The 27,436-nt window shown below is 45.9% G+C and overlaps 1 protein-coding gene across 2 annotated transcripts in view; it reads left to right on the top strand.

Moving 5' to 3' along the window:
• TFAP4 (transcription factor AP-4) overlaps nucleotides 1-27,436 on the top strand; it is a 63,053-nt gene that overhangs the window by 30,565 nt on the left and 5,052 nt on the right. For both annotated transcript variants that reach the window (XM_085861366.1, XM_085861365.1), the window contains exons 2-3: nucleotides 11,100-11,265; nucleotides 14,047-14,145. In XM_085861366.1, coding sequence (XP_085717492.1) covers nucleotides 11,100-11,265; nucleotides 14,047-14,145 — 265 coding nt within the window. The remainder of the gene's footprint in view (nucleotides 1-11,099; nucleotides 11,266-14,046; nucleotides 14,146-27,436) is intronic.

Here is a 27,436-nt window from a genome sequence, read left to right on the forward strand (position 1 = left end):
TGTCTCGGGACCACTATATTGTTGTGGTTACCAAATTCGCAAACCACCATTCAGGTCCCTTAGGTGAGGTATCTCGGCAAGTGCATGTGTAGTTAGGCCCAAACCCGTTGTCTAGTGGGAATACATGTCATTTATGCGAGCTGCGGCTCTTCAGGATAGCCGTTTTTCTTTTACTATCTTTATTTTGGACCAACCGCCATGATCACAACCACAACATCAACCACCGACCACAACCACCGCTTCACCACAACCGCCACGACCTTCACGTCACACCTCGCAACCGTAGCATCGCCACCGTTCTTGCCCCGCTGTGGGTACCGGTGTTGGATTCGTGCAGAGCGCGCGTCGAACAGCGTGTACAAAATCACGGATTTTGTGCTTCAAAAACGGATCAAAAACGACACACGCCCACTTTTTGCCGTCCAATCGGTGAGCGAGGGACGATTTGGCCCCGCCTCCAGGACGATCGATATATGCAAATTTGTGGATCAAAAAGCCTTCACGCCCACTTTTTCTCGGGCCAATGGGGAGCGAGGTGAAAGGTCAAAGGAGGGGTCAAAGGCGAAGCTACGGGGGGGATAAAAAGGACGGTGTTCGTCAGAAGAGAAGGAGAACGAGAAGGAGTCGGAGAAGAGAGAGAAGAGTGTGGAAGTCTGGAGCCCGAAGCCTGCAGTAGCTGGGGAAGCTGAAGAGAGTCGCGAAGGGGAGAGTCGATCGGAGAGTCCAACGAGGAGAGCCCAAAGAGGAGTCCAGGGTGGAGAGTCCAGAGGCGGAGAGGCGGCAACGGCGAAGGCAGACGAGGGGGTGCTCCCGTCGGTGCCGGGAGCTGCACGCTAGAGGGAGGCCGACAGCGCGACCTGGCCGAGGTGGAGACGCTCGTCGCACATAATAAAGATCCTCTATACCCCGAGCATCAGCAACCCCCTCCTGTTTCCCCCCGCGCTGAGATAGTGCGACCAAGGGGGCCCCGTTCCCACCCCCTGCCAGGCACTGTCCACGAGGCCCGCGGGTTGCGGGGCCATCGCCGCTCCGCGTCTCATCACCAGACGGGTAGGCCCGACCCGGTCTCGGCCCCAGGCCTACCTCATTCTTGGGGTATTTCTTTTCCTTGGTTTTGGGTATGTGTTGTCGGCGCCGTCTGTGAAGTAGAATTGTATAAGTGTTGCCGTGTGCTCGGTAGTCGGTATTAGCTCTGCACTGTGTTTTCACTTTTATGTTTGCTTTTTGTGTAAATGGAATTGTGTTTTTCTTTTTTTTGTGTGCATTTGGTGGAATTGTATTTGTGTGCTTTCCGTTCGTCGCGAATAAATGTGCTTTATTGTTGAACTGTTTCCCGCTTCGCTTCGTCTTTTTCCCCATTGAACCCCCATCTTGCTTCACGTAAAGGGTTGGTAGTGGGCTGAGTACGCCCGATAATTAATCGAACCGTCGAGGTCGACGATAACACCGCTCGGTTATTCTGATAGTACGGAACAGGTCGCTTAAGTGGCCCGTGTCCGAAGTCGACCTGCGGCGAGGTGCGATCGCCCGGTCTACCCTCCGCGTGGGTACTTAGGTAGTTCGAATTTGGCGAGCAACCCTATCCCACGCGGGGGCTGATTGGCTCGATCGCGGTGAGACCGAAAGGTCCACCCGTGACTGGTTCCCGGCGTTAGTCCGAGAGGGTCACGACTGGATTGTCCGTCCGGTGGGCGACGTGCCGCGATTCGAGTTACGTGGCCGTTCGCACGCCGGCGGGCGCGAAAACCGCAACACTGGTGTCAGGAGTGGGATACAAATTCATCGCCCTCCTCGCGGCACTGGTATCGGAGAACAGGAAAACGGGCTGTCCTGTCTCCGGCTAAATTCACGGGAATCGGTCCAGGGGTGAGAGAAGCGACCCCCGATTCCCTCCAAATTACGAGCGAGCAAATTAACCCTTCACGAGAAGCAAGATGGCGTCTCAAGGCGAGCGGGAGCCGGGGGTATTAGAAATGGATGTAGAATGTGTAGGATCCATGGTCCAGGATGAAATCCCCGTGCAGGAAATGTTGATTGTGCAGGAACACGGACTCGCCCAACTAAACCCAGAACCTGAAATGGGTGCGGCAGCGGCCGCAGTGTATGACACCTTCCCCCCCCCTCTCCACCAAAACCCTTCCCCAACCCTTGCCGAAACGACTCAGCTGAGTGCATCCAACATGGCCCAGCTATGCGCCATGCTGGCGGCAATGAACGAAAAGATGAATGCGAAAATGATCGAGAAGATGGATACAAATACAAATGAAATGAAAAACGAAATGAACAAGCAAATAAACGGAATGGAAGCAAACATGAAGGAAGAAATGAAAAAGTTCCGGGGTGAGACGCAGAACATGGGCCGATGCCTGCAGGCGGGCATGAAGGCAGTGACCAGGGAGCTGGGAATGGCGACTCCACGTGTGGGAGCAAACGAGCTGGGTGGGGGTGCAACGGCTGACAGGCCCGCGGTGGAGGCGGGTGAAAAAATAATTCGTGGAACGTGTTGGGCGAGGGTCGTGACGATGACCGAAAGGGAAAAATTAAATGGGGAGACCAAAACGTGTGAGACGAGACACGAGGTGACGACAACAGAAATAATAGTTGAGACAAGGGAGGTAAAGGGTGAAGAGTTGGCAGAGACACAGGAGATGGGAACGATAGAGGGAAGACTACACGAGGAAGACGGGGTAAGTGACGCACGCACACACACGGAGGTAGTGGAGGATAATGGGGGTGAGCTCGCGGAGCGTGTAGGGACCCGGTGCGAGCAGCGGGATGGCCTCCTCCAGGAACGAGGGGAGGGAGTATGCCCCCTTGAGGCGAGTCACGACCAGGTGAGTTCGGTCGTGTTTTGCGAGGTTGAGGGGACGAGTGCTGTGGACGGGTGCACGGAGAGCTTGAGGGGTGTAGAGGCCCCGGAGACCCTTGTGGGGACACGAATCCCCAGTGTGGTTGTCCCTGTGTGGGTGGTGCAAGGTGTGAGTGCGGCACCGTGTGTGGAAGCGACCCCGTGTGTGAGTGGTGTGGTGGCGATGGTGCCAGAGTGCGTGCTTCCCAGCACGCCGGGTGTGGATGGGGCCCCGTGTGTGAGTGAGGCCGTGTGTGTGAGTGAAACGGCCAGTATGAGTGAGGCACCACGTGTGAGTGGTGTGGTGGCGATGGTGCCGGAGTACGTGCTTCCCAGCACGCCGTGTGTGGATGAGGCACGGTGTGTGAGTGAGGCACCGCGGGTTAGTGCCCCCGCGTGTGTGGGTGAGGCACCGTGTGTGGATGAGGAACCGCGGGTGAGTGCCCCCGTGTGTGTGGATGAGGCACGGAGTGTGAGTGAGGCCGTGTGTGTGGATGAAACGGCCAGTATGAATGAGGCACCACGTGTGAGTGGTGTGGTGGCGATGTTGCCGGAGTACGTGCTTCCCAGCACACCGTGTGTGGATGAGGCACGGAGTGCGAGTGAGGCACCGCGGGTTAGTGCCCCCGCGTGTATGAGTGAGGCACGGTGTGTGGATGAGGCACAGCGGTTGAGTGCCCTCGCGTGTGTGGGTGAGGCACCGCGGGTGAGTGCCCCCGCGCGAGTGAATGGAGCACCACGTGTGAGTAGTATGGTTTGTGTGAGTAGTGAGGCACGCGTGAGTGAACGGCCGTGTGCAAGGTCGCTGTGTGCCAGGGAGACCGTGTGTGTGAGAGAGCGGTATGAGAGGGAGATGTCGGTTGGCATGCGGGAGCACGCAGCCGCGTCTCCCGGTGTGAGTTTAATGGTGTGGACTGTGTGCGTCGTGACACGCAGGTGTGCGTGGGTTGAATGGAGACGACGACGGCGACAGAGGAGAGAAAGCCGAGTAGCGGCTGTAGTTGTTTCGTGGACCGTGCCGGGTTCACCCAGCAGTGAGCACGCGGTTCGTGCTGTGCAACGCACGAGACCACCACGTGCTCGCTTGCGAGAGTGAAGTCCCGGTCCGGAAACGCACGCGGTGGATTTGCCGATCCCGCGGACGGACAAAGTTTAGGCAGGTAAACGGATTTGGACCGGACGGGTTCTCCACGCGATCGTGTGTGTTAAGCTCCAACGGGCAAAGCACATGTGTTCGCGTGGGGAACCCCTCGAGACGTGGGGCTTGTGTTTTTTTTTTTTTGCGCACGGTGACGTCATGGCTGCACGTGTGGTTGGAATCCGGCAGGAGGGGTATCTCTGCCGGATGGTCCCGTCCAAGGAGGGACGAGGAACACGTGCAGCTGCATGACGTCACGGGCAGTTGCAAGGTGCAAAGAGCGCGAGTTGCCGCGCAGGTGCTGCGCATGGAAAAAAAAAAAAAAAGGAAAGCCAAGCCTCACTTTCGGGTACACAGGATTCCTGGGCAAGGGGTGGAAGACCCCCTTGACCTGGGCACAGGATGAAAACTAGTTAGGGGGAAGGGTTAGCTTCGTTAGACCGACTTCATGGGGCAGGGGTAAGTCCTCATGGAGTCCGTGGAATGGATTAGTTAGAGGGATTGTAGCCAGATTTAGGTGGGGAAATAAAATGAATTTTTGAGTTAGGAGACAGAGACAGACTTGTGAATGTGTAGAGGGGACGTAGCTTAGCTACGTAGTGTTAAATGGAACGTGCTGTAGTTTAAGGGACGACGTGGGAGCACGAGTTAGTTAGGGGATGTAGATAGAAGGATGGCAGAGTTCAGCGGTGTGTGTGTTGAAGAGTAGTTGGTGAGTTGTGAGATGAGTGCTTGGTGAGTGAGTGAGGCCAGCGGGTCTGTGTGTATGGAGCGAATGGGGAATGCATGGTGCGATGAGTGATTGGGGGGAGGAGTGACTCCCGCCCAAGGGACCCCGGGGTCAGTATAAAGTGAGTTAGGGGGTCAGTCAAATTGAAAAATGGAGGTCGTTTTGTTGTTGGTGGGAAAGTAGGCTCGAGACCCATTTGGAGGGGTGCAGGAGCCCTGTTGACGGGCTTGGGAGCGTGGCTGCGAAAGGTGAGTATCGCTGAGTGGGTACCCCGGGCACCAGGCTAGTCGGCCGCGGTAGGCCATGGGCCCATGGGGGGCCGGGATAGAGTAGTGGGCACGGGTGCGCCTGCTTGGTGCGGGGACCCGGGGCGCCATTAGCCGCGTGGGCAGTGTTGTGGGCACGGGTGACCCTCGGAAAGGGGCCCGGGAGGCCGGCCTGCCACGTGTGCGTTTCAGGGGAGGTGCTGCCATGGGGGCACTCCCCGGTGTTAGGGAGCTGGTAGGCTCGGAGGCAGTGTAGTGCCCGGGGTGCCATAGCGGGAGATTCGGCAGAGGGTCGTGCCTGCCAAAGGGAGCCACGTGTCCCAGCCAGGAGACCGTGTGAGGGCACGGAGAGAAAATTGGGGGGGCGAGGCCCGAAATTGTGAGGACACCAACACAGGCGACGGGAATCTGGGTTGTTAGAACCAATAGTTTAAGCGAGAGGCGCTTGTTGAAAGCCCCGGGGTAGTTTAACAGTTAAATGGTTAGGGTAGATTAGGAGATTTACCCCTCCGCACCATCCATCCCCTCGCTGTCGTTGTGGGCCGCTGGACCCACTTGGTGTTAAGATCGCCGAACTCTGGGGAGGCCATCCTGAGGCTTCGGTGGGCCTCGACACAGGACGTTAGCTCTCCCTTATTCCCCTCCGGGAAGGGAACGTAGGGGTTGGGAGTAGGCTAGGTGACAGGATAGGTTAGCCGAACAAAGACGATAAAGGGGGTTAGGGGACGATTTATAGTGGGGAAGTAAGAATAAAAACAACAAAAAAATAAGTTGGGGCTAAATTGGGGTTTGACAAATTAAGGGAGTGGGTATGTACAGTGACAGGCAAAGGCGATAGGTTGGGAGGGAGACGGGTAGGTAGGTCCGAGCCCGCCTTCCAAGTGGCCAGCACCACCGCACTCCCTCCACCAACCTCCACTGAACGGCAAAGGCTGGCCAACTTCATCGGCTGGCCGTGTTTTGCTTCAAGGCAGAGGCCGGCCAACTTCATCGGCAGCTGTTGTTTTGCTGCAAGGCCTGTGCCATCGCCTGGCCGTGTTTTGCTTCAAGGCCTGTGCCGGCCGGATCATCTGCAGCTGCTGTGCTGCAAGGCCTGTGCCGGCCAGTTCATCTGCTGGCTGTTTTTCTTCAAGGCCTGTGCCGGCCAGTTCATCTGCCGGCTGTGTTTGCCTGCAGCGGCCTTCTTCTGCGGGCTGTGTTTGCCTGCTTGCCTTTGCCATGCCATGCCCACTGCCCCTGTTCACCAGCCCCGTTCAATTTTTGCCCCCCCCCCTGTTCATTTCCATGTGCGCCAGGATCAAAGCAACAGTTTGCAAGCTGCAAGAACTGCCCTGTTGGCAGCTACAACACGAGCCTGCAGTGGCGGCCCGTGCACCGTGTTTGTGTCCATGCATCCATTCGTTGTGTTCATTGCGTGTGCCACTTGAGCTGGCACGGAGACTGCGTTTTGCAGCCCAAGCACCGTTGTGGTTCACTGAGTTCAGTTCAAAAGGGAAGGCCTTGGACTGCGTGTGAGCAGCCAGCCACGTTCCCTGTCACCTGCATTGTTTGAGCCAGAGACTGCATGCGGGCAGCCTGGCTCCCTGCTAACTGCTTTCTTTTTGCAGAGTTCAATGATCCTGGGCCATGGTTTAGTGTAAAATTTGTAAGTTAAGGTTAAGATGTACTGTACATATGAGTGCGCCCCCGGCATGTTTGTCTTAGCGCCGGCAATTTTATTTAAGTCGTCCGTGTGAGTGAGTTTGTTTAGATAGTTACGCAGCCCTCAGGTTATTTATTTTGGGGACACGAATACCATGAATGTCGCACTCAGGATCCGTAGGTAAAATGTACTAGGGGAAAACTACACATGATGGCACACGAAAATTTGACGACTCGGGACGAGTCTGTAAAAAGGGGAGGGGGTAGTGTTGTGGTTACCAAATTCGCAAACCACCATTCAGGTCCCTTAGGTGAGGTATCTCGGCAAGTGCATGTGTAGTTAGGCCCAAACCCGTTGTCTAGTGGGAATACATGTCATTTATGCGAGCTGCGACTCTTCAGGATAGCCGTTTTTCTTTTACTATCTTTATTTTGGACCAACCGCCATGATCACAACCACAACATCAACCACCGACCACAACCACCGCTTCACCACAACCGCCACGACCTTCACGTCACACCTCGCAACCGTAGCATCGCCACCGTTCTTGCCCCGCTGTGGGTACCGGTGTTGGATTCGTGCAGAGCGCGCGTCGAACAGCGTGTACAAAATCACGGATTTTGTGCTTCAAAAACGGATCAAAAACGACACACGCCCACTTTTTGCCGTCCAATCGGTGAACGAGGGACGATTTGGCCCCGCCTCCAGGACGATCGATATATGCAAATTTGTGGATCAAAAAGCCTTCACGCCCACTTTTTCTCGGGCCAATGGGGAGCGAGGTGAAAGGTCAAAGGGAGGGGGTCAAAGGCGAAGCTACGGGGGGGGATAAAAAGGACGGTGTTCGTCAGAAGAGAAGGAGAACGAGAAGGAGTCGGAGAAGAGAGAGAAGAGTGTGGAAGTCTGGAGCCCGAAGCCTGCAGTAGCTGGGGAAGCTGAAGAGAGTCGCGAAGGGGAGAGTCGATCGGAGAGTCCAACGAGGAGAGCCCAAAGAGGAGTCCAGGGTGGAGAGTCCAGAGGCGGAGAGGCGGCAACGGCGAAGGCAGACGAGGGGGTGCTCCCGTCGGTGCCGGGAGCTGCACGCTAGAGGGAGGCCGACAGCGCGACCTGGCCGAGGTGGAGACGCTCGTCGCACATAATAAAGATCCTCTATACCCCGAGCATCAGCAACCCCCTCCTGTTTCCCCCCGCGCTGAGATAGTGCGACCAAGGGGGCCCCGTTCCCACCCCCCTGCCAGGCACTGTCCACGAGGCCCGCGGGTTGCGGGGCCATCGCCGCTCCGCGTCTCATCACCAGACGGGTAGGCCCGACCCGGTCTCGGCCCCAGGCCTACCTCATTCTTGGGGGATTTCTTTTCCTTGGTTTTGGGTATGTGTTGTCGGCGCCGTCTGTGAAGTAGAATTGTATAAGTGTTGCCGTGTGCTCGGTAGTCGGTATTAGCTCTGCACTGTGTTTTCACTTTTATGTTTGCTTTTTGTGTAAATGGAATTGTGTTTTCTTTTTGTGTGCATTTGGTGGAATTGTATTTGTGTGCTTTCCGTTCGTCGCGAATAAATGTGCTTTATTGTTGAACTGTTTCCGCTTCGCTTCGTCTTTCCCCATTGAACCCCCATCTTGCTTCACGTAAAGGGTTGGTAGTGGGCTGAGTACGCCCGATAATTAATCGAACCGTCGAGGTCGACGATAACACCGCTCGGTTATTCTGATAGTACGGAACGGGTCGCTTAAGTGGCCCGTGTCCGAAGTCGACCTGCGGCGAGGTGCGATCGCCCGGTCTACCCTCCGCGTGGGTACTTAGGTAGTTCGAATTTGGCGAGCAACCCTATCCCACGCGGGGGCTGATTGGCTCGATCGCGGTGAGACCGAAAGGTCCACCCGTGACTGGTTCCCGGCGTTAGTCCGAGAGGGTCACGACTGGATTGTCCGTCCGGTGGGCGACGTGCCGCGATTCGAGTTACGTGGCCGTTCGCACGCCGGCGGGCGCGAAAACCGCAACAATATGATGGATTCCATTCCCTTGGAGGCATGCGGTTTCCAGAACCGCAACAATATCTTGGTTGGATAAGTGTCCACCCCCCTGAGATAATACTTTGTGGAAGCACCTTTGACAGCAATTACAGCTGTGAGTCTGTTGGGATAGGTCTGTAGCAACTTTACACACCTTGATTGGGCAATATTTTCCCATTCTTCTGTACAATACTGTTCAAAATCAGTCAAATTGCATGAGGGGTGTTGATGGACAGCAATCTTCAAGTAATGCCACAGGTTTTTGATTGGATTTAGGTCGGGGCTCTGACTGGGCCACTCAAGGACATTTATATTTTTGTTCCTTTGACATGCCAGTGTAGCTTTGACTGTGTACTTCGGGTCGTTGTCATGCTGAAAGGTGAACTTCCGTCCCAATATCAGCTTTTTCAGAGGGAAGCAGGTTTTCCTCTGGAAGTTTTCTGTAATTTGCTCCATCCATTTTCCCTTCTATCCTGACAAGTGCCCCAGTCCCTGTTGATGAGAAACATCCCCATGACATGATGCTGCCACCACCATGCTTCACAGTCTGGATGGTGTTCTTTGGATGATGTGCTGTGTTGGGATTGTGCCAAACGTAACGTTTTGCATTTAGGCCAAAAAGTTCTACCTTGATTTCGTCAAACCACAAAACTTTTTGCCACATGGCTTCAGCATCTCCGGAGTGGTTTTTTGCATTCCTCAAATGGGACTCAGGTGGGCTTTTATGAGTAATGGCTTCATTCTGGCTACTCTCCCGTAAGGCCAGATTTGTAGAGTGCTTGGAATGTTGTTGTCACATGCACACAGTGACCAGTCTTTGCCATAAAGGCATATAGTTCTTTCAAAGTTGCTATTGGCCTCTTGGTGGCCTCTCTGATTAGTCTACTCCTTGTTTGGTCATCTAGTTTGGCAGACTGCCTGATCTGGGCAGGGTCTTAATGGTACCATACACCTTCCACTTCTTAATGATTGTCTTGACTATGATCCAAGGGATATTCAAGGTATGAAATATTTTTATACCCATCCCCTGATTTGTGCCTTTCCACAACTTTATTCTGGAGGTATTTTGAAATCTCCTTGGTTCTCATGGTTGAGTCTTTGCTGTGAGTGGCACTCTCTAACAGAGGAAACCTCCAGGAACAGCTGTTTTCATTCTGAAATAATCAGAATCACTACAATTCAACACAGGTGGAGGCCAATTTACATGGTGTCTGATTTTGAAGGTGATTGGTTACACCTGAGCTAATTTACAATTGCTATTATAAGGGGGTTTTTGACACTTATCCAATCAAGATATTCTACTTTTTTATTTTTAATTAGTTTTATGAAATTTGTGGAATTTATTTTTCATTTAGATGTTGTGGGTTTGGATGTGTAAATAAAGCTGGAAAAAGTCTCTTTTCATGCAATTTAATTCCAGGCCACGAGGCAAGAAAAGGTGAAAATTTCGAAAGGGGTTGTAGACTTTCTATATGCACTGTCTAATTCCAAAGCTATTTAAGTTACCGGTAAATCATCTTCTGTAGAACCCACAAAGTCCTCATCTTCTGTGAAACAGCTGAAGCAATTGTGTGTCCATCACAATCCACATAGTCATCACACTCATCCTCTCCGAAAATTGGCCCACTTTTTCATCAACTTTCATTTTGAGATCGGCCGTGACACTTTTAGGTTTTCTCTTACTCGTACTAACAGCAGGAGTGGGTTCAGTTACCAAACAGCCAGCTAGCGCTTCCCGAGCCAGCCATTCCTTGTCAACGCTTTCAAATGGAGTGCTTGCTTGAGTGCTCTCCAAGAAACTTGGTAACTGAATACATTGTGCAGCAGGAACTTGTAATGGTATGGACGATTTTGTGGAATGATATAAAATTAAACAGCCTGCAGGGGACTTGTACATTTCTGATGGATGGGTAGCGTGGTTTGCGGTCACATTGGTACCAGAAACCACGCTGGTTTTTCACACATCATTGCAGTAAACTTTAATTATTACAACAACCCTTTCTCAAGATATTCATTTTAATGTCATTTGGTTATTTTCCGCAGTTGTATCTGAAAAGAGCCATTTGCCCTTGACAACAAACCCGTGTCGGCTGCTGGAAATATGGGGAGAGTGTATTTCCCGGTCGTATGGAGAGAAATATGGCTTATGGGGGGTATACCGGTGTGTGGGTTATACGTGCCTGAAATTTTCCTTGCATGTGGGGTATACGAGGTGGCAGGTTATTTTGCATGAAAATATGGTACTGCACTTTAATATATAAATGTTAAATGGGTGGCAAGCGATAGGAAAAGTTTCCTGCCCCCTCCACCCCACCTCCCTTTCCTTTTCATTGCTAGAAAACAGTATATAAAATTGTACTTTGTAATACTTGGTGTTGCACATTCTGTCAGAGGTAATATTTGAAGATGTGAAGATGAGTCTCTGGAATCACATTGCATTAAGTAATATGCTTTTTTCTGACCACAGCCTTGGAAACCTGGCTGTGTCTCCTGAGAGCCAGCGTGACCAAGAGCGGCGTATACGCCGCGAGATCGCGAACAGCAACGAGCGACGAAGAATGCAAAGCATCAATGCTGGCTTCCAGTCCCTCAAAACACTCATCCCACACACAGATGGAGAGAAGCTCAGCAAGGTTAGCTGTAACTCCAGCACACATTGCACCATTTCCTACTCCTATCAGTTCTGCAACCCACGGCTGTTGGGTTGTGTTGCTCAGCCTTCGTACACCTGCATGCTTCCATCATTTCTCTCTGCATGCAGCACAATAATTACTCACTTTGCTTATATTTGCATGTATCATAAATGTATTTGAAAATACAGATATTTGAAGTTGGGCTTGATTATGATCCGGTATCTCGGGCCGAAAGCCAGGTTTGTTCCTGAGCGATCAGTTGAGCACTCAAATCTCATTAAATCGTGCAATTTCAATTGTGTACTACTATGTTGGCGAATCTTGAACAAGTAGTTGCACAACAAGTTGCCCCGTTGTAGAAGTGTGCGCATAGTCAAGAGTTCTACAACCAGTCGTAGTGCACGTGAGAAAATACGTTGCTTCAAACCACCCAGCACATTACTTGAAAGTCCAGCCTTTACTCTGCCATACACAACCAGTTCTGCAACTGCTTGCAAGCGATTTGCAGAAATGCCATCATATTAGCGATTCAGGTGCATGTCACCAGTTTGTGCAACTGATCTCCTGAGTGTGGATCTGGCTAAAGGCCATCAAAAGTTTACTGCACTCTGAACTCATTGCCTACGTCAAGTGAGCACTCTCTGAGACTTCCATCAATAAATGGATTTCCGCTTTATATTGATCCAAAATGGATGTTCTTCATTGCATTTATGAACACCCTTTCTTTCTGCTTGATGCGTTGACACCATTAATCAGGACTGTTTACGGTTTGTTTCATATGAATGAGCAGTAGAAAAGCTTTTCTTTGTTTGAATTTTTTTCACTTTCTTTTGCTGTATTCTTATTTTTAGGGCTTCAAGCATGGCTGAAGCTCTATTGAATTCGTTAGTATTATTATTATTATTATTATTGAAGGCATTTTATGTTCGACTGACCAATTTTGTGGCGGATCTGGAGGGAAAACTGTTGGATGAAATTCAACGAAACTTAACAACAGGATAATTACTCACCACCTGAAGTTTATACTATGAAACATTTGATGACGTAGGTCACGTGGTATGGCGGCCATATTGAATTTTCTCCAAAACCTAAAAACATCTTCTCCAGAAGGGATAATCCGACAGCCTCAAACTTTTGCACACATTTGCTGCATTCAATGGGAATGTTAAGTTGTTAATTTGGTCCAAATCGTTATCTAATTTATATGATTTAAAATGATGCCGATTCGCCTCATTAAATATGCAAATGAGAGTTGAAAAAATTTAATGACACATTTAGATTGGATATAAACAGGGGACTCCCACTATGTTTATACGATGTCTGTGTTTGACCCCAGTGAGGCCCCAGAGCCCCCCAAAGTTGAAAATGACTCATTTTTGAAATGTCATAAAATGAAAACAACGCTTGGATAAAATTCAATGAAATTTATCCATTTAATAACTCTCCACCTGAGGTTTATACTTTGAAAATTTCGATGACGTACGTCACATGGTATGGCGGCCATGTTGGATTTTCTCCAAAAACTAAAAACATCTTCTTCTCCAGAATGGATAACCCAACAGCCTCAAGCTTTTGCACACATGTCTGATGTTCCATGGGAATGTTAAGTTGTTAATTTGGTCAAAATCGTTATTTAATTTATATGATTTAAAATGATGCCAATTCGCCTCATTAAATATGCAAATGAGAGTTGAAAAAAATTAATGACAGATTTAGATAGGACATAAACGGGACTCCAAATATGTTTATACCATGTCTGGACTTGACCCCCGTGAGGCCCCAGAGCCCCCCAAAGTTTAAAATCACCCATTTTTGAAATGTCGTTAAATGAAAACAATACTTTGAAATTCAATGAAACTTAACAACCTAATAACTCTCCACTTGATGTTTGTACTTCGAAAATTTTGATGACGTAGGTCACGTGGTATGGCGGCCATATTGGATTTTCTCCAAAACCTAAAAACATCTTCTCCAGAAGGGATAATCCGACAGCCTCAAACTTTTGCACACATTTGCGAGGTTCCATTGGAATGTTAAGTTGTTAATTTCGTCGAAATCGTTGCAAAATTTATATGATTAAAATGATGCCGATTCGCCTCATTAAGTATGGCAAATATGCAAATGAGAATTGAAAAAATTTAATGACAGATTCTGATAGGTCTTGAAGAGGGGACTCCAAATATGTTTACACTATGTCTGTATTTACCCCAATGAGGCCCCAGAGCCCCCCAAAGTTTAAAATCACCCATTTTTGACATGTAAAATGAAAACTAAAGAAGATAGACATATAGTGACCACACATTCTGGAAGATATTTTAAAGTTCTTCAAGTTCGCCATTTACATTAATATGCAAATGTGTAGTTATTGGACTTTTTTGGGGACTTGAAAATTTGTCCAGCCTCGATTTGTCCAATGTGGTTTCTTTCTTTATCATGTATTGCTATGGGCTTTTTAATCCTTCATTGATATAACATGAGGGACACCGTAGCTGGACCCCATTGCAAACTCGAACTAACTTTCTAACTAGGAAAACCCACCATGTGACAGGGTGATAGTGTTGAAATTTGTTAAAATGGAGGCACGCCTTGAAGCCCGGGATTACTGGTTTACCAGTTTTAATTTAAATTAGTATTTTGTTTATTTGGATTTACTTTCTCAGGCCTCAGATTACTTGCAAGCAAAGCATCACATTACAAATCATATGTAGTCAAAAGGACTTTCAGAAGTCACCACTGTGTGCCTTTGGACCACGTTGGTCATTGCTTGACGTATGCTGGCAGGCGGCGATCTTACAGCAGACGGCGGAGTACATTTTCACACTGGAGCAAGAGAAGACTCGCCTGCTGCAGCAGAATTCACAACTGAAGCGCCTCGTGCAGGTATGGGAATCCTGACAAGGCCACACCCTACATGCAAACGTTATTGAATCAAGGTTTGTGTCCATAGCTCGAGTTACGTTGTGCTGACTATTTAGTTTGATTATTTTATCGAATGATAGTCTTTTCAATTATTTTTCCATAATCTTACTTTGTTGTGCCTAATTTATACACATGACATCAGTCCTGTAGATGTTTTTCGTCCAATCACTTGTGACATGACATGACGGGAGATGAGCACGGTTTCTCTCAGTTATGATGCACAATACCAGGAGTTCTTTAGCATTGGGTGCAAAACTTCTTATACAGTGTATACTGTATATATCTAATATATAAAGCTCTTTCTAACCACTGACTGACTGACATTAAAGATCGGTGATGCCTTCCGGGTGACGTAGAACGCTGAAATGTTGCGTGCCGATGGACATCAAAACTAGTACACCGCAAAAAAAAAAAAACATTCACAGAATCATCGGATAACATGCATAAATGAAAAAATGCAGATGAGTGGCCTGAGAGAATTGGGAAGCATGATAATGTTGTGTGCTGATGGACATGAAAGCCAATACATCAGGAAACTAGAGGGGAGCACTTGGGAGAGTGCAAAACCTCTGCCCCCAATACTGCTGGGTCACTCAAGTGAACCTTATATCTTATTCATTAAATATGTCAACAGTGCTGACAGAGTTATAGTTCTTTTCTCCAACATTTTTTTTCTGGGGGGGGGGGGGGTTGGAAATCACTTAAAACATGTAGAAATGCAAAAAAAGAAATCAAAATTTTGTTGAAAAAAAAAAGTTGCAAAAATTTTTTTTTTCTCTAACAATTTTTTTTTGGGGGGGGCGAGGCTGTAAATCACTTAAAATATGTAGAAAGGCAAAAAAAAAAATTTTCTCGAACAATTTTTTTTGGGGGGGGTGGAAATCACTTAAAACATGTAGAAATGCAAAAGAAAATTCTCTATTTATTTTGGGTGGGTAACAATTTTTTTTGGGGGGGAGGTTGGAAATCACAAAACATGTAGAAATGCAAAAAAAAATTCTTTTTTTTAGGGGGTAACAACTTTTTTTGGGGGGTTGGAAATCACTTAAAACATGTAGAAATGTAAAAAAAAAAAAAAATTTCTCTAAATTTTTTTTTTTTGAGGGGGGGTTGTAAATCATTTAAAACATGTAGAAATGCAAAAAAAATTTTGGGGGGGGGGTTGGAAATCACTTAAAGCGTAGAAATGCAAAAAAAAATTTCTCTAACAATTTTTTGGGGGGGGGGGGGGACCAAGTCCAAAATTTAATGGCATGATCCTTGGACCATACCTAACCCCCCCCTACTACCAAGTTTCGTCGAAATCCGTCGAGGAGTTTTTATAATACTGTTCACAAACAGTATTAAAAAAATACTGTTCACAAACAAACAAATAAACAAATAAACCAATGTCACCCACGGGGTGACCCATTAATTGCCAAACGGTGACCACGTGTGACTTCTTTTAGGTCACACTGAAGTGAACAGAGCTGCTATCCACCAGGAGCGACTCCTTGAGGAATATCTGCCTATGAGAGATTCCGATGAGAATCGTTCTATAGAGTAACCATGAAAAATATGTTTGCCTCATAACATCACCAAATGACTTCATAATGTCTCAAGCTTGACATATCTAGAAAGCACTCATCGAGGTGTTCAATTTGAGGTACTACACAATATGGTTCCTAAAACTTGAAAATTTGACCTTGGGGTCAAATATGTTTGACCTCAGGCGCTAACCATGAAGGTCAAGGCCAATCGCCACCAAATATTAATCAGCTGAGCGCCAGACCATGAACTATATTCCCATGAAGTTTGAAGACTATCCGATCAAAATTACTCAAAAAATAAGGGTTTCGTCGACTCCCCTGATTTGCGACAAAGTGACCTTGACCTTCAAAATTTTGTGCACTGAAAGGGACCTCTATAGGCCTCTGATATGCGAAGTTACAAAAATTTCCAATGATAACTGTGCTCTGCAGAATTTTTTATACATGATTACAGACAAACAAACAAACAAACAAAAAAGATATACAAGCTGACTAACATATCTTGCAAAAACTTCGTTTTGGCAAGATAACAAAGGGGTGAAAACAGTAACTTCCATCCATCTTCGAAGATGGCGGAGGTTAAAAATCACAGAACCGTCGGAAAGCATCAGTAAATGAAAATATACATAAACTAGCAGGGCAAATGATTCACCCGAACTCCCCATCGAGAACACTGGTAGAGCGCATACCCCCGCCACGCAATGCCTGATCCATGAGAACATATCGGGCCCAATACTTTTTTGAAATATCGTGCTATATATAATTTTTGGCCCTATCTCCCAATGGTGAAGAATCACTTTAAAAATTCTCGTAGTCGGATCTGCATCCGGATCTTCACCAAAACCAAATCAATTCTTCCTTGTCACACACCCAAGCTGCCCAAGTTTCATCCAAATCTGTCCACAACTTTTGAGATACCGTGCTGTATATCAGTTTTGCCCAATTTCTCAATGGTGAAGAATCACGTAAAAAATTTTCAGATCCATATCCGGATCTTCACCAAAATTGAATCAATTCTTCCTTGTCACACACCCAACCTGTCCACCAAGTTTAATCTGAATCTGTCCACAACTTTCTGAGATATTGTGCTATATATTGTTTTTGGCCCCATCTCTCAATGGCGAACAATCACTTAGAAAATTCTAGTATTCCGATCCGGATCTTCACCAAAATCTAATCAATTCTTCCTTATCATACACCCGTGTCCACCAATTTTCGTCCGAATCTGTCCACAACTTTTTGAGATATCGTGCTATATATCATTTTGGCCCTATCTCCCAATGGTGAAGAATTACTTTTTAAAATTCTAGTAGTCGGATCCGGATCCGGATCTTCACCGAAATTGAATCGGTTCGTCCTATTTACACACCAAACCTGTCCACAAAATTTCATCCGGATCTGTCCACAACTTTTTGAGATATCCTGCACACAGACAGACAACCCGACAGAAAGGGGTGAAAACATCAACTCCTTCACCTTCGGTGGCGGAGGTAAAGATACATATAAAATAGTTTTAATAAGCAAGTACAATAAAATTCACATTATGGTATCAATCAAGGAAAATCTAAATTGGTGTGATCACAGCAAATCATGACATTGTTATGTATTTTGGTATACTTTTGAACCCCGACATTTGTGTGGCATACATTCCTGATTGATGCCATGAATGTCGAATCTGCGAATGTCAGAGCATTGTTTCAATGAGAAAAAGGGGAATAGGTTTCCGGCGGTTCGTGGTTCAATCGGGCAAAATCCAAAATCCAGTGGAAAAACCACAAATGTAGAACCAGGTCAGAAAAACCGTGAAAATGCCTGTGAAAGCACGCATAAGCAGCAAATGATTCGCCCGCAAAAAACTGCAAAAATCCCCCACAATTATGCGAAGCACATGAACGGACATGTAGAAGCAGGTCACATTTTATGAACCGCGGATACGCGGGGTCCATGAACAGCGGGACTGCAAATGTTGGGCTCTGACACTATTGAACTCACAAACTACAACAAAAATTAAAAAAAAACTTTCAGTCATAAACAAATTTAATAATACCGAGCATTGACTGCGCTTTTAAGACGTAACATTATTCTCAAAGCAGAACGGAATGCATTAAAATGATATTCCAGTACATGTATAACCACATTTAATTAGCCTGTGTGCACGAAGCGAAAAGTGGGGTTAAGCAATTGCTTGTCTGTCTGTCTGTCTGTCTCGACAAACATCAGTTTATGCTCAAGGAACAACTTGATTTATATTGAATGTTATGTTTTGAACTTGAATCGGAAAATAAATCTGAGGTTTATCAGTACTTTGGCTCTGAATTAATCCCAATTTTATTTATTTTATTATTATTTATTATTATTGTTATTATTATTTTGTGTATTTGTTTGTTTCATGTGCAGAGAGGGCAAAGGTTAAAAAAAAAGTTGTTCCTGTCTGTCAAGCAAAATTGAAAATCATTCCAAACAGGAAACGTACTGGTTTTAATGATGTCATAAAGATCACGAACAGCAGGTCTGAAGAACAACTGTAACGTGTTAAATAAGGTGGTGTAAAAGATGCTGCATCAATGGTGGTAACTTTCCAAAAATATTTTTTCTACAACCATTAAAATCTATATTTTATTTAAATTTAATTACACACTTGAACACTGCAGAACACAAATCCCTTTATTGGCACTTTCAAAACCCTGCCGTTTAGCAGTACTTGGATAAACTATTGTGGCATTTTACATCGGCTCGATCAATCAAATTTGCTGCTCGTAGACCCTGCCTATGTCCTTGTTTCTGAAGAATGCATAGGGTAAGGTGTTCCATGAACTCCCTGGTTCTAAATTTAACTGAGTTTGCTCTGTACCCGTAGCAATAAAAAGACATGATTTATTCATCACGTTCATTATCCATGCCCGGTGTTGGCTTAATGGTTAACGTGGTGGGTTTGGGATCTGAGGATCCTGAGTTCAAATCGCTCTCTACTGTTGAATTAATGCCAGGTGGGGTTGACTCTGCCTGTCATCCTTCCAAGGTCGGCAAAATGAGTACCAGCTTGCTGGTATGCTGTGTTGGAGTGGCGACCCGTCCAGGATTGTACCCAATAGCCAAAGAGACTGCTTAGGCAGCACCAATTCTTTGCACAGAGTATGGTCCCAATGGATGGATGGATGGGTTATCCATGACTGAGTTGGTGCACCCAGACCCACTGCATTGACCATATACTGTGGAACATTCCAAGTTGTTCCTGCGACAGGTGCATCTCATGCAGCTACAATCAGTTGAACAATTGTATCTTGTGTGTAACAGGACCTTAGGTGCTGGCTGTAGTTCTGTCTTGACAGGAACAAGACTACCACTGCTCATTCTCCAGTGCCGATCTTCTGCTCTGGAGTTCCATACACCCTTCCACTGTTGTACTTGCAGATACACTCGCATGCTGTGTACTTTGCTGCCACAATGGTTGGGGGTAAGGCCTGTGACTGAACATGTGAACTCTGCAGGCACTTTCTCACAAAATTTTTTACCTCAATGAGTTCAGATTGTCTTCCGATATACCATTGTAGAGGTTTTCTGTCCAGTACTCTTACCTCTTCTACCGATGCATCATATTTGTCCAACTATTTGGCTTGCTCTTAGAAATGTTGGCTGTAGATGGAAAATTTTCAACGATATTGCTTTACCAATACCATATAATCGGGATGTTGCATCGCATCCCAATACGGCATGGATGAAGAGGATGTTTTTACAAACTTCTCGACTTACCTGTTGCTTGACAGCCTTCACGTTCCACATGTGGTTTTTCTTTGAGCTTTAATCTTTAATCGATTATCTTAAACATCCCTGCTATGATTAGGCTCTAACATGTGGGTTTTCTTCGTATTTGACCTTGCCTCACTATACATGAACAAATTGTGGGCATCTTGATCAGCGTGAAAGCAGAGAAGAATGAGCAGGTCTGTGTCATTCCCTACAAGTAGTTGTTTTGTATGCAGCCTGTGGCTGCTGGTTTCATCATCTTCTGGAAATCTTGCTGTGCCTCTGATGCAGTGGCCCTGTTACCAGTAAGCTGGTACTCTTTTTGCTAACCTCAAAATAATGACAGGTATTATCAACCCACCTGGTAACCCTGGTGTTTGGCTTAATGGTTAATGTGGCTGGCTTAAGATCTGAGAGTCTTGAGTTGGAGCCCCTGTTGGCTGTTTAATTAATACTCGGTGGGGTTGACTCGGCATGTCATCCTTCTGAGGTCGTCAAAATGAGTACCATTGTACTGGTAATAGAGGGCACTGGATCAGCGGCACAGCCGTGCCCCCAGAAAATGATGCAACCAGCAGCCACAGGCTGCACACAATACCTAGCCAACCCACCTGGTGTTATTTCAGCGGCACGACAGGGGCTCAAACTCGATGCCCTAAAATCTTAAGCCAGCCACCTTGACTGCTCAGCCAATACCAGGCTTACAAATACAGTGCTTGTCATGGTTGCAGATAGTACTGATGTCTGGACAATGAGAACATCAGCATCATCACGAGCATTATGTGTTTGGCATCCACCGAGTTGTAGGTATTCACTCAGCATGTTTGTGAAATATTGTTTGTTTTTTGCATCGACAAGACTTCCTTCTTCAGGAGGATCTTCATTTCATCTGTGAAGGTAACTTGTGCTCCGACACTGCCTTCCATCTGCCTCTAATGGGCAATGTGCCAAGTACGAGGGGAAATCAAAAAGTAAAGGGAATTTTCTGATTAAAATTTATTTGTAAAATTCCCTTTACCTTTTGATTTACCCTCGTACTTGTATTTTGGTATCCATCATCAAAGACAATGATGGCTCGGCCAAAAGGTTGCGACACACAGTCACAGCACAGCATACATATTTCACGATATGTTGGTAATCCGCATAGCCATGGGATGTGATGGAGAAGAGGTCCACAATCTAACACGGACTGCACATCGGACTGCACATCGCCGGTGAGCCCCATTGTGTCTGGTGTTAATTTGGACCAGATGGCTTCAGTGGAACAGATTTCGGTGGTTCTCAAAACATAAGAGATTCATTGAACGAAACTGATGGATTGCTACACGATTACAAGCTGAACATTTCTTCTGGATCATCACTTGATTTTGCTGCAACAGAGACATTGGAAGAGCAGCTGGGGATCTACTTTGAATCTCATTACCAATTTTGTGGTGTTACACCTGGCACACCTGGCACGCCTGCATTAAGTTTACCATCTGTTGGGGGTACATCTGTCATGTTGGCATGCATTCCATCTTTTGGATCATCATCATGAGGTTGCAACTCACCGTGTGTATTTTGGAAGAAGACATCCAAGGATTTAGAGATGAGCAAACCATTCCATACTGCATCCAGCAAGAGGTGTGTCTGCACAGCTCCAGAGATTGCCTTTCCTGTGACAATGTGATCCACAACATTTCATGCATACGAGTTCTCACATCTCTTTCAAACCAGACCCAGTCATCAGGTGACCTATGCTTTCATCGCTGGAGCTCATGTCAATCGTTGGTAGGAATCAGACTCGTGACTTGCTCGAATGATTCCCCGTGTTGCGTGCATGAAATGCATTATGCCAGAGGATATGTCCAGTATGAGTTTTTTTATTTTTTTTAAACTAACCTGGGCAATTGGAACTGAGTGATTCTGGCTTGTTCCAGGAGTGACCATGGAAATTATACCCATGCCATGTAACTTATTTCCATCTCGGGTTCTGATGATCCACATTGTGAGCTGCATACTCAACAAACTCGGTGCTATGATTAGGTATGTCAGTACCATAGTCTGCAGCAGCAGTTTGTTTGAAACGTTTGACCTCCTTTATAGGAACTGCAAAACCCATGGTTGTGGAGAGTCGATGAGAAAACGAGATATGAAATGATGATGCAGTTGCAAAGCTAATGCTGTTTGAAGTGGTGCAAGAAGCGCGCATAGTCTTGCTGCCTGTATAATGGATTTTCCAATGGATGCAATTCTCGCATCATTTCCTTTCCATTAACCCTTCATGATTCCTTCAAGCAAAGTCCTCAGACTTTCAGGTTGGTAGTTTAGGCATTCTTTTTCAGATTTAAACTCATGTGATGCTGGGTAGACTTCATTTGATGTTTCTACTGCCTTGATATCTTCTCGAATACACTTGGAAGCTGCTTCTCTCTCTCTATCTGTGGATCATTGGAATGGCGAGCATGAAACTCCAGGACTACACTTTCAGCTGTCTGACATATTGTGATTGCATTAGATTTCCTATTTATGGTAGTGATTATCACTTGGTCACCAAAATGTTCCTTCAATCTGGCCTTCATATGTTAATTGGAAAACGGTTCGATGTCAGATCCAGTAAGAAGAAACCCAGCCATTTTGTTAGTGAGATGGTGCAGAACGTAGTCTGTTCATTAATATGTGGACGACCAGCGACTTTGGATTTTTTTTTTTTTGATCTTCTAATTTTTCAGTGATGTAGCCACTTCAATATTTGGTATTGGTCCGTCAAATATTTGGTCCATCAAAAATAAAAAATTTTTTAAAGTGGTGCAGATGCTGATTGATACAAGGGGGAGGGAGCTCTAGCTGCCAAGTTTTGTTTCTTGAGGGAAACTTCGTCTTCTGGTATACTGAAACATCATGTGAGTTGGTATACTGCATCACCTGCTGGTAGATCATGTGCATGGAGGAGAAGCTGAGGAATAAGTTTATTTGCTCAAGCATTTCTTTTGTAGCATTGCTTGAGCAATGTTTCTTTGCTTTCTTTGGTCATCGCAGGATTATACATGTACAGTCAACCCCCGCTTCATCACGGTTCACCTATCGCGCCCCCGGTTCATCGCGGGTTTTCCCTTGGAACGTAACTAATTTTTTCTGCGGATTCCCCCGGTACATCTCGGTAATAATATATAAAATATAAATGATTTAAGCAATAAATTATAACGCGTGGTGCTCGACCAGTCACACAACACACGAGACAGTTTCGCTTGTGAACTTCGAATATTTTCTACATTTTTTCTCTAATCCCTACGATGCCGCCCAAATGCCCTGCACCTTCTAAGGCTTCTGGCAAGGAACCAAAGCGCCAGAGGAGGGTCCTGGGACGCTCCAGCCGAAGGTTAAGGTGCTCGATATATGCTTCGGGAAGGAAAAAGGTTTGCCGCCGTTGGACGAGCACTGCTCGTACCCAGCACCTCAAAACCGACCAGACCAGACGAGTCGATCTCCGGCACCTCAAACCCAATCACTGCCAAACCGACCAGACCAGACGAGTCGATCTCTGGCACCTCACACCCAATCACTGCCAAACCGACCAGACCAGACGAGTCGATCTCCGGCACCTCAAACCCAATCACTGCCAAACCGACCAGACCAGACCAGACGAGTCGATTTTTTTTGGGGGAGGTGTCCATTCATCGCGGATTTTCACTTAGCGCGGGGAGGTTTGGAACGTAACCCCCGCGAGAAACGGGGGATTACTGTACTTGTTTTTCCCTTGCTCTCAAATTGCTGTTGTACCACAGAAGAAGCAAGCAGCTTTAAAACAGCAAATCGCATCGGGGTATTTGAAGCACTTGGTCCAGCATTCGGCTCATATCTGATGGCTTGATGATAAATTTTGGAAGGGTGACGGTATACACGATGACATTCCTTGTGTACTACTTGACCAGATACAGTTTTAATAGTCTTTACGTTGGCTGCTGACATGGTTGATGCTTTCACTGCCCTTTTACCTTATGGTTACTGTTGTCTGTCCATTACCCACTACCCAGAGACTCCTGACAGAACACACAGATGCTCATCTCTATTCTGTTTCTTCATAACAGGAGATATCTGAAAAGATTTAAGGCATGTTGGAAACACAAACAAACACTTGATCGAAGTTGATGACACACCATCACAAATCTCCATGCTTTCCCCCCCAAAGCAAATTTTGAAAGATGGCAAAAACTTCCACCAGGAATGACACAATATCAAATTTTGAGTTGAAATTTCTTTTCCGTTTTGACCCATGTGACACCCCCAGGTGGGGCCAAAAATTATACAGCTCTTGCACCTTCTTGCCATGTGGTGATCATAACTACCAAGTATAGTGAATTTCTGCACAACCATTGAGGAGGAGATCATGTGACGGATGGATGGACAGACAGACGGAGGCGATTATAATATCCCCCTGGTTTTTTTTCTTCTTCAAGAAGTATGGGGATAATAACCCATATATACAGTATGCCTCTGCTACTGTTGATACATGTGAAGTCCAATTGAAGCTGGAGATTGTTCCAATTGTGTGCACCAATTGTTCTCAAAGTGCAAAAAAATCCGTTGGAGTACAGTACTGTTGGACCGCGCTATTCGCCATTCACGGAACCCACATACTCGCGGTTTATAAAATGTTACCTGCTTCGATATTTGCGGCTCTGTGCTTCGCATATTTGTGGGGATTTTTTTCATGGGCGTATTTACGGGTTTTATTTTTTTCTGCTTTTTGGCGGGCGTATTCATAGTTTTTCATGGGATTTTTTTTATTTTTCCCTCGTGAATCACAAACCACTGGGAACCTATCCTTCCTTTTCCCATTGAAACAATGCCTGGCTATTCGCGAATTTGCTATTCGTGGCATTTTCCACAAACATATCCCCAGCAAATAGCGGGGTCTGACTATATCAGAAATTGTGTGGAAACTTTCCTGTTTCTGGGATTTTCCAATCTGTCCAAGGTTACAAACAAAAGGGTGCTTGCACTAACTTCAGTTCATCAATCAATCAACATCAAGTCAGGCTCTTAATGACCAGTAACTTGTACACTCTCTATGGAAAATGCATTTTCGGGGTGTCAGTGCCATTTAACATGGGGGTAAATGGGAATGCATTGATTCAACAATTTCAACTATTTCCTAAATTTATACGACTTGGGAATTTTGATATATTCTTGAGGTCATTTCAGTGCAATCAGAACAGGTGGCATTATTTGGATGGGTGAGCAAAACACAAGGGTTTAGGCATTCTGCCACATCTCAGGCAGGGTCTGCAGTACTACCATTGAAAGCGACTCAGAGAGGGGATGGATGGAGAGCATACACCAGAGACGAACTTGACAAGGCTCCACCATGATTTGGAGGAAGGAGACCAGTTGGAGAGTTCAGCCATGGGATTTGCAAGATGGTGTTTTCTGACATGCCTCAGCATGGACACATTTGTTGGAAGCTTTACGGAATGAGCTAAAGTTGCCCTTGATCAGGTTTGCTTTCCATGTTGAGAAAGCAAGGTGCTTGACTGCATCTGCCTCTCCACAAGATTCGGTGTACCAGGGTCAAGGGGATTGATAGGATTGCTGCAGGTGGGATGGGATAAACTGTTGCCTTAGAGAAAGTTGGCTTTTGTGAAAGTGTTCCCAGGCAGAATAAATATCAGGTGCTATGGAGATGGTAGCACATTCCTTTTGAGAGAGGGCAGATTGCAATCCCTGCCAGTTGGCCTGTACAAACAACCATATTCTGCATCAGAGGTTGCTCCCTTACAATAGCCAGAGAGATGTAGGCCTTAACAAAGCGATCAGAAGAGTCAATGGGGGGGGCGGGGGGGGAGCAAGAGATTACATTGAAAATTAGTCGTTATTAGATCCATGAGGGAAGGCGTTCCAGTAATAGAAATCCTTGTTGGGAAATTTACATGTTTGGTGAAACCCACAGTGGCACATCAGGCCTTTGCTGCAATGCCATGGCTGGTTGTTGTCAAGCCAATATCCAGCCAGCTGCCATGGTGACGGTTGAAATCACTGCAGATGAGAAACAGAATTGGGATGGATGGTTATGAGTTGAACCATATTGGAAATAGGAGGTGTATATGGAGTTCCTTGACATAAAAAAAAAAAAAAATTCTGTTTCAAATCCTTCAGGGTATTACTTGTTGCCTCAAGACTGATCGATTTGAATGCTGGTTGAATTTTTCTTTTCTTTCTTTCTTTCTTTTTATTCTGTGGAAGTTTTGCTGAAAACAGCCAGTCAATTGGGCCCATGTCTCCTTTTGGCCATTTCACTGAAATCGTTATTTAGTTTTAGATTTGTTCTTTTCTACATAATCTGTGAAACATTCCAATTATTCGCTGCCGTTTAATCTTCACTGGCATACCATAACCATATTAAAATAGGAGTATCAGACGATTACCTCCGTCGCTGAATGTGGACGAAGGTTATGTTTTCACCCCTGTCTGTTTTTTTTTTTTTGTCTGTCTATTTGTCTGTGAGCAGGATATCTCAAAGTTATGGACAGATTCGGAAGAAATTTGGTGGGCAGGTTGGGTGTGTGACAATGACTAATTGATGAGATTTTGGTTGACATCCGGATACAAGAATTTTTACCCCGACATTTGACTATCAACAGGAGGGGTTTTCAAATTGTTTTCTCCTCATTCTCCTCACATTCACCTCATTGCTGTGATTGGTCAGCTCGGCCCATGTGACCCTGACGATTGACTGTCAATAGGAGGGGTTTTCGTATTGTTGTTTTTTTCTTTGTTAAATTTAACTTCTGCTTTCACTTTTCGCAGTCGCTAAGGTTGATTAACACTCGGTTGCATCAAGATTTTGTGAAATTTGAATGTTTTGTATCCTCGGTCTGTGTGGAATGCATTGCACTGAGGGGAGGCTTCCATGCCGCCTCACGAGGCTATCTTAAGTTCTAATCAATTTCTGTTTTCACTTTTGGGACCTTCTGGTGTAGCTACAGTCTTAACTTCGATAATTTTCGTAAAATCCGAGCAGAAACACTTTTCATGAGGAAAATGTATCGAATTCAAATAACCATTGGGTATTGAAAGGAACACCACATGCTTTCCGTTCACTGCTTGACCTCATGCAGTGTCCCCCTGGGGGACTGCTTATCGGTAGTAGCGTGTTTCATATTGCAACTTTTTCTTGCCGTTTTTCATGGGTCCCAATTGGTTCCCAAAGTTTTTTACAAAAATCTGAGAGATGATGGCACATTCTTTGATGATTTGACATGGAATGACCCGGGTCATGCTCTGGCATTAAGAAGTAGTTCTTGCAAGTCCGAAGAAGAATTTTGAATATTCTCGCCGTCATTGATATCAGAAAATGATAATTAAATATTCGAAGGTCAAACATGTATTTATTTAACATGTACAGTATATACACGAATTACTAGTTTACTAATGCCATAATGAATGTTCTAATATGAATTCATGTATGCATGCCTATCAGCCTCGATAATCAATAATATTGGCCATGGCATGGCATACATGGCTGTAGCGACATTTCAAATTAAAATTTTCATAGTTCAAAAACATCAATGTTCACACTTCGCTTCATATAGTTATCTTCATTTTCGCGTATATATGAAGGAGTGATCGACACCGATGGTATTTGACACCGCAATTGGTAATTTTCGCTCTTGCCGACTCCAACGTGCCCACAGATGAGCGAGAAACGATGGCAAAACTGTTGCATCAGACACCGAGACTGCCTCATGATCAACTCAGCTCAGGAAAGCCAAAATTTCCGGCCGTGGATGAGAATGAGAGTAGTCACCTGTGTCTCAGCAGTTTCATAGATGACAACTCGTGGTGGTTATTCAATCTTCTTGAACTATATGATGTACTAGATGTAGAATGGATGTGTGAGCCTGCAAGCACATGGCCAGAAAGTGATGGTTACCAAAAATTCGCAAACTATGTGCACAATGTTCGCGTAGTTAACGACCTTGCAGAGCGTGGAATTAAGT

Source organism: Eptatretus burgeri, chromosome 17 (assembly GCF_056783735.1).
Source record: "Eptatretus burgeri isolate ZD-2024b chromosome 17, Ebu_testis_v1, whole genome shotgun sequence".
Taxonomy (NCBI): domain Eukaryota; kingdom Metazoa; phylum Chordata; class Myxini; order Myxiniformes; family Myxinidae; genus Eptatretus; species Eptatretus burgeri.